Source organism: Pungitius pungitius, chromosome 3 (assembly GCF_949316345.1).
Source record: "Pungitius pungitius chromosome 3, fPunPun2.1, whole genome shotgun sequence".
NCBI lineage: Eukaryota > Metazoa > Chordata > Actinopteri > Perciformes > Gasterosteidae > Pungitius > Pungitius pungitius.
In genome coordinates this window covers 28,513,869-28,521,926 of record NC_084902.1, presented here as the reverse complement: position 1 = coordinate 28,521,926, position 8,058 = coordinate 28,513,869, and the positions used below count along the sequence as shown (strand labels likewise).

Sequence of the window (8,058 nt, the reverse complement as noted above, 5' to 3'; positions counted from 1 at the left end):
GCAAAAACACAGCAAGAGATGAACGAACCGAATTCAAACTGGTGCTCAGTAATCAGGAGGAAAACAGAGACTTTTCAAAAGCCTCTAAAGACTAAAGCTGCCTGCGTCTGTCAATCAGCTGAGTGCAGCAGTGTGGGAGACACGCTGAGGGCTGTCATTAAATACAGTCTGTGAAAAACAGCCTTTTATCTGATGTCTTAGTTTCCCTCCGTAGGAATACCCATTTCTGTGTGTTTGATTGACAGTGTTGGTTCTTGAGATTTCAGTATTTCACCACACGAACGGCCGCGTTAATAATTGATGGATGAGCTTCTCTTTGTGCAGGGGGATCTCAACCTGTGAGAGCAGAGCAACAGGGCCGCGTTGTTGTAACTCGACGTGCTGCTGTCCGTTTAGTGCATGGACGCTGATTGATGGAAGAGACCTTTCAGTCCTCTGGGTGAAGACAACAGGAGGATCCGGAGGAGGGACGGACGTGTGTCTGTCCAGTGGAAGAGTGGCGCCATCCTCCGTCTTTCAAAGGCACCAAGCAGCTGATGTGTGACGGGACTTTGACAGGTGAGGGAGGATTTGACTGGTCCTCCAATGCCCCCCCCTCCACGATGTGCTTCATATGCTTTTGGACTGCCGCGCACCTGCACCCCCTGGCGGCCGATTAGAGCAACAGCTGCAATGCCGCGCCTTCAAGCGTCTATTGTTTGTTCATAGTTTAATTAACGCACTCTAGAACTATCCAAAGTGTCCCCGCCCGCCTCCACCGGGCGGTGTTTAGTGCGGCGGTGGGCGGAGCATCCCGTTCATCTGAATGGCCCGAGGACTCTGCAGGTGTCCAACCAGTGTGGGACAGAAATCCGCCCGAACTGTCCTCCACAGAGACACCTGGACACCACGCGCTGCAGGCCCGGCAGGTGAGTCTCACCTTAAAGCGCCGCGGATTGTATTGTGTTTGTGTACTAAGCCTTGTCACTGCCATTGAATATTTGGGTAATATAGATAAAAAATCATTGATGTCACTGACATGATGTCACTCGTACTTTTATTCAATATTCTAAGAATATCACAAAAAGCTGAAATAACATGTCGACTATTTACAGAGGAGAATTACTGATAGCATTGTACATGCAAACTGACTTTATTTGTATGAGAAACGAACTATTATGGGGAAAATAAATAAACTTGATAATATAATAATAATAATAAGCAAACGTATATTTTGCCATATTTTCAACCATATGTTCCATAAAACATTATACCTTCAGGACTAGGAAATGTTCAGAGGAAGTGTGAATAGAGGAAAAAAGAGATGAATCACAATTAAAATTAAAAGCACCCATTTGAGATCACATGGTTGAGAGAGTATTTAGCAGTAGTGGATGCTTTCGTTCTTGGAAAAAGTCATTACCAAAAATTACCCTACAGGTCCAAGACCTGTTTGACAGGTATGGCCCGCCTGTATATGTCTATATAAACTATACCTGCTTTGGTTAAACTAGAAATGATAAAACCTCTGTTTACCCAGCATTCCCTAGAATTACATGATTCAATATTGACTCCAGACTGTTGGTCCAATGTTTTTCTGTTGAGGAAATGTCACAAACGATAGCGTTTCCCATTGGTCACACCGGTGAAATCCCGCTACCTGCACTGAGCTCAAATAAAGCCAACGAAGGTGTGAGAGACTTTCCAAAAATAACGACACCAGCTGCCTTTCCTAAGACCGGCCCGCTGTGTACCCTCGCAGTACCACGCGTCACAGAAGGCCAGTGAGGGGGCCAACAGGAAGTGCAGCTGGTTGTTACCACAGCAGCTGGGAGGGGATGAGCAGCTTCACGTACACTTTCCTTGTCAAAACTTTGACTTTATTTGAGAATGAGTGGTCTAACCAGCTCAGTCTGCCAACTGGGCGAGTGGCAGCACTAACAGTCATAGAATCCGTTTCCCAGAGAGGCTTCAGTGCTCCACGTCAGCACCCAGCTGGGCCTGTACCTCCGATTGAAAACACAGCGGCAGCAGCAGGCTCCGTGAAAAGGATCCGCTGTGCAGGTGCATTGGAAAAGATGAAGGAAGCGGCTTTTGTGTTGTTTAGACAGCTTGCCCGGGGTCTTGATGTCACCAGGGGTTGCATTTATCGTGACCTCTCCTTTATGGACCACATTTCTCTCGAGCCTCTATGGGTATTTACAGTAGGTCCAAGAAATGTTTGGGTTCTAAAGTTGCCGCAGTAGATATTGTATCGCCTTAAACTTTTTTTACGTTTGTGTTTGTTTGCAGGATCCAGACAAGCGTTCTTTTTTTAAGGCTTCCTCGGTCAACCCAGTGATAATGCTCCGACATTTTGCATGCTCCCAATTTGTGCATGAATTTGAAGGTCACTACCACGACTTGTGCCTGATGACCGCTTTTTACTGTAGATATGACAAAGTGCAAATCACTGTACATGACGGATTTTGTAGCTCAGCTGAATTCCACTGTTTGACACTCTAAAAACAGATTCGAAAATAGAATCGGCAAACTTGAATCCGTGGTAATATCCGTGCATCTCTTGTACTTTGGCTCATACCTACATATTGAGGCCTTTCACCTGGACAAAACACTCCCAGTCTTCAAAGTAACGCAGCTTGTTATTTCTGAGCTGTCAAAGAGCTGCGAAAGGGCTCAAACATGGCTGCCAATGGCACCATGGAAGCGGCGGACATCAGCGTCGTAGTGATCTACTTCATCCTGGTGCTGGTCATCGGTTTCTTCGCCATGCGCAAAGCCAACAAGGGCGCGGTGAGCGGCTACTTCCTGGCCGGCCGCTCCATGAACTGGGCGGCAGTGGGAGCCTCCCTGTTCGTCAGCAACATCGGAAGCGAGCACTTCATTGGACTCGCTGGATCGGGCGCGGCCAGCGGCCTCGGCGTGGCTGCCTGGGAGTTAAACGCGCTGCTTCTGCTCCAGCTGTTGGGCTGGGTGTTCATCCCCGTGTACATTCAGTGCGGAGTCAGCACCATGCCGGAGTACCTGTCCAAGCGGTTCGGCGGGAACCGGCTCAAAGTGTATTTTGCGGCGCTGTCCCTCGTCCTGTACGTCTTCACCAAGTTGTCCGTAGACCTCTACGCCGGGGCCCTGTTCATTCAGGAATCCCTCGGTTGGAACCTGTACCTGTCCATCATCCTCCTCATCACCATGACGGCTTTGCTGACGGTCACGGGGGGCCTGGTGGCTGTCATCTACACCGACGCGGTGCAGGCGTTCATCATGATCGCCGGAGCACTCTGCCTCACATGCATCGGCCTCATCAAAGTGGGAGGGCTCGAAGGTCTTCATCGATCTCCTTTTGTGCAATGAAGCTAAACCCATCATGCATCACTCACACAGCAATTTGATCTGCATGCTAAACCGTGTCATTTTTTAAGGGGTGTGGACCAAATACATGCAAGCTTCTCCAAACATCACCGCCATCTTGCTGTCTTCACCCAACCTGACGTATTCCGAATCCTGCCACCTGCACCTCCACCCCAAGCCAGATGCTCTGAAGGTGCTCCGCGGCCCGACGGATCCAGACCTGCCTTGGCCCGGTTTCCTGCTGGGTCAGACTCCTGCCTCGATTTGGTACTAGTCTTCCCAACTGGGAAAGTATATTGTAATTGCCATTTTCTGAGCCCATGTGTTTTTTCCCATGATTCAGGGCAATCCATCAAATAGTTGTTGAGAGACCAAAGCGGTGTGACGGACAACCAATTGGGCCGGTTGTTTATCGGAATGAATGAATCCCAGTATAAGCCTCCGAGGGGACTGTGTCAATGTCCTGGGCTTGTGTTGCAGGTACTGGTGCACGGATCAAGTCATCGTTCAGCGCGTTTTGGCAGCAAAGAACATCGCCCACGCCAAAGGTTCCACCATCATGGCTGGCTTTCTGAAAATCCTCCCCATGTTCATCATCGTCATCCCAGGTAGAGCCGTCCATTGCTTTTTGGGGGGGGGGGACTGGCAATTCTTAGATGACTGACTGCGATAACTGATGCACGTGCGGCGGGCCGTTGCAGGGATGATTTCCAGGATCCTCTTTGCGGACGAGTTGGCGTGCGTCAGCCCGGAGCACTGCCTGGAGGCGTGCGGCTCCGCCAGCGGTTGCAGCAACGTGGCCTACCCGCGGCTCGTCATGGCGCTGATGCCCGTTGGCCTCCGCGGCCTGATGATGGCCGTCATAATCGCAGCGCTGATGAGCGACCTGGACTCCATCTTCAACTCCGCCAGCACCATATTCACGCTGGACATCTACACCATGCTGCGGAAGCGGGCGTCCTCCCGGGAGCTGGTGATGGTCGGCCGGTTGTTCGTGGTTTTCATGGTGGTCGCCAGCATCGCCTGGGTGCCCGTCATCATCGAGATGCAGGGCGGCCAGATGTTCTACTACATCCAAGAAGTGACGGACTACCTGACCCCCCCCGTGGCCGCCACCTTCTTGCTCGGCGTGCTTTGGCACCGCTGCAACGAGACGGGGGCGTTTTGGGGCGGGTTGGCGGGGTTCGTCCTCGGGGCGGCGCGTCTGGTTTTGGCGTTGGTCTACCGGGAGCCTCACTGCGACCAGCCCGACGAGCGGCCGTCTTTCATCAAGGACGTCCACTTCATGTATGTGGCGGCCATCTTGTTCTGGGCCTCGGCTTTGGTGACCGTGGTTGTGAGTCTCTGCACCCCTCCGCCCGCAGAAGAACAAATCAGGAACACCACCCTGTGGGGGTTAAACAAGAGGAAGGGCTTAAAACATGGCCCTCAAAAAGCTGCTCCACCAAGCAACAGTTATGCTATGGAAGCCACTGACACGGAAACACACCTTTCCAGCCCCTCACCGATTTCTGACCTTAAAAAGCAGGACGAGGGAGAAGAAAGAGGAGTGACGGTTGGGAAGGAGGAAGAGGAACGCTGCCTTGGAAGAGGAGGAGGAGGAGAAGGAGGAGGAGGTGGAGGAGGGGAGCACGGGAGGTGTGTGAAGACTCTCATGTGCTTCTGTGGCTTCGAGGAAAAGCCGGCCGATGCTCAGGTCCTCACGGCCCAGGAACAGGAGCAGATTGTGGATGAGCTCCTCCACGAACCTCCTCGAACCCGAATCCTCCTGAACACGGCACTGGCGGTCATCGTCTCCGTTGGCGTCTTTCTCTTCATCTATTTCTCCGTGTAGGCTCCTTTTTAGTCTGGAGAAGTGGCTCATGCTGTTGACATAATCTAGATGCATGTTCCAGGTAAGCTCTCCTTCACTTTTCTCCTCAAGTTTGATGACAAAATTTGATTTTTTAACTTCCACCGTATTAAATAAAGTATACTTCTTTTTACAAGGGACTATCGGAACCAGGTCAACAGCACATAGGACTAAATTCTCCTGCCTTTTGGAGACAAGTGCAAATGTATGGTGGTGGTAGTTATTAACAAACGCAGAGGAAGCTGGGCTTTAGCACAACACAAATATTGGTGTTATTTTTTTACTCTTTGGTTAGAAATTAAACGGATTGGGGCGGTATGTTGCGCTATGATGGTCTGACCGCTGTACAGCACCCAGCTTGTCTTTTTTATATAGAGAGAAAATAAATTACAAATGTAAATATGTTTATCAAGAACTAAGAACAGATGCAAAGGCTTGGAATTTAGTTAACTCCTCCTATTCTGGGTTGATTTTGTGAAAATAAAGTGTTGTAATTGCCTTTAAGACTAACGCATTAGTTTAGAATCTCTATGTGACGTTTTAATTGTGCCGATTGTCCAATTAGGTTTCATTGGCTGCAAAGTGCTTGTAGAAACACGCTCTCTCTCACCGATACTTATTGTTATTTTTCCAATCCTTACACTCACAACACCGACGACATGCCTGCTGAAGTGATTGAGCTAAACTTAAACGCTGACAACGTTTATACATCAGCGTGTGAGCGTTATCATTGTGATCATCATGACCCCACTTTGTAACCCTGGTTTTCTTTTATCAAACTTTTCCAAAATACAAAGCGTTGGCTTGCTGTCATCGCTGTTTTATCTGTTCTTTCTCTCTCAAGGAATGTTGTGCTTTGGGGCGAGGCGGCATCGAGGAATAACGACACAACACATGAACAATAAACAAATCAATGGGCTATTCTTTTGATTATGGTGTTCTTTATTGGAGAATTTTGCGTGTAGGTCAGACAGAGTGTATTTATATGATGGTGTGACACGCTATAAACACACACAGCTGTGAGATTACTGACACACACGCAGAGGCACCACAACATGCCACCCACAGTGGAAAGTTACAGACCTGAAGTGGAAAGTTACGGGGAAGACAACTACAGCGAATTTGGATTCTCCGGGTTTATAATAACACAGGTGAGGCAGAGCTGCACAGGCGTGCTGGGTTGAGGAATGCCCCATGCATTCAGTAATGCCCCATGGATTCAGGAACGCACCTTGCATTCAGGAACGCACCTTGCATTCAGGAACGCACCTTGCATTCATGATCAGCATAAAAATACAAAATAAGACAAAGTGCAAAAGTAATGGAACCAGCTGATCGGGAATCAATGTCTGCAGAGCTCTTCTCCTTTTATCCGTTTTGCACAATGAGGGATGTTAGAATAGACAGTCGGAGGAACCAACAGTTTACCGAAAGGTTTGCTGCAGCTTTTCATACGATCACACGAGTAGAGACGAGTTGGCATTGTGACAAGTTTAACCCATTGAGAAAAAACCTGCTCCACGACAGCAGCTTTGTCAGAACTAAGCCAATGAGTACACTTCCCCTGTGTGCGTGTGTGTGTGTGTGTGTGTGTGTGTGGGGGGGGGGGTAGAGCGGGAATGAACAAAATTAATGACCAAATAGAAACCTGCGTGGTTGGGGGTTCCAGTTAAAGCCCAACAACGTGTTCAGAATTTGTATAATGTTTGATTTTGGTAGACCGCCACCTCAAAACAATACGGGGAGCCAATTATTGACATTTTCAAAGTCAAAGAATGAGTTGCAGGGGTTTCAAACCTTGGTTTTCTGGTTTACATTTGTAGTGTGAGGTGTAATGAGATGACCGGGACACATCGCTGTGGCATCCTCAGGGTTTTTTCGGAAGACTCGGGCCTTGTCGGGTAAACTGAACACTAGGAGTCAAATGAGACTAAAATTGAGCGGTTCAACCGGTTATGAAAATTCCTGTGAATCAATTTAAATACAAACGGCAGAGTGACAGAATGGGAACAGTTATCATTTTTTTCCACCACAAGTATGAAGGAAGCCTTTTCCCAAATGTACTCACAGTGACTAAATTAGCAGGGACTTTCCATTCATAAAGAGATTCTGTGGCTACATCTGTCCATTCTACAAAGTTATTGAGCAAAAAATACCCCCCGGCTTGTGAAGGGGAAGGGACATTCAACCAGAGAGCCACTGCAGCCATTACAAAGGACTGGAGCAGCAGAACCACCGGAACAATTTAAATTACAAACCGAAACCGTGTAACATGTAAAACAAAGATGCCGGCAAAGCCAAACCAAAGGCAAAGCATCAGCGGTGACGTCTTCAAAAGAGAATAACACAACCACGAAGGCCGTTCAATGTCATATTAAAAAACTAAATGGTTTACAGCTATAATCACTCTCAAATGTTCTGCACTGCTAGGTCCAGTTCGATATGTGAAGGGGAATCAATTATGAACTTGGGCAATTTGGTTTTCATTACGATTATGACAGCAGACGTTTAAAAATAAATCTCTAGTGAAAATGGAAAAAGAAGGACGGCAGCAGATCATCTACCTCTATACTATAGTGGTAACATCGCGACAAACTTTGACCAAAGTCTCGCGGTATCTGTATTAATAACATTTCGGATGAATCGGTCAAACTAGGGACAGTTACCAGGCGCTAATCCGGAAGTTCGGAAGTTGGCGAAAGAATGCGTTGCCATGGTGTAGCACTTTTCCTAAAAAGTATATAAAAACATGTATTTACATTTAATATGGCCTAGTCACAATTTTAAGTCACAGATTAAACTACATGTGGCAAACACATCAGAACATTTCCCCTTTTCGTGTGTTTGTTGGCTTTTATTCTGGCGCTACCGGATGTGTC

General features: G+C 48.0%; 1 protein-coding gene across 2 annotated transcripts; it reads left to right on the top strand.

Annotated features, from left to right (window-relative positions):
- LOC119220115 (sodium/myo-inositol cotransporter-like) lies at positions 1-6,125 on the top strand. Of its 2 annotated transcripts, XR_005120565.2 has the most exons (6): positions 1-908; positions 2,272-3,301; positions 3,399-3,594; positions 3,808-3,935; positions 4,029-5,222; positions 6,024-6,125. XR_005120565.2 is itself a non-coding variant. In XM_037475798.2 (5 exons), exons 2-5 carry the CDS (start codon positions 2,662-2,664, stop codon positions 5,159-5,161), a joined length of 2,097 nt encoding a protein of 698 aa, XP_037331695.2. In that variant the 5' UTR covers positions 1-908; positions 2,272-2,661; the 3' UTR covers positions 5,162-6,120. The 2 variants fall into 2 exon arrangements, 1 of the variants encoding a protein (XP_037331695.2); XM_037475798.2 differs by having other exon boundaries at positions 4,029-6,120.
- Positions 6,126-8,058: the final 1,933 nt, after the last annotated feature.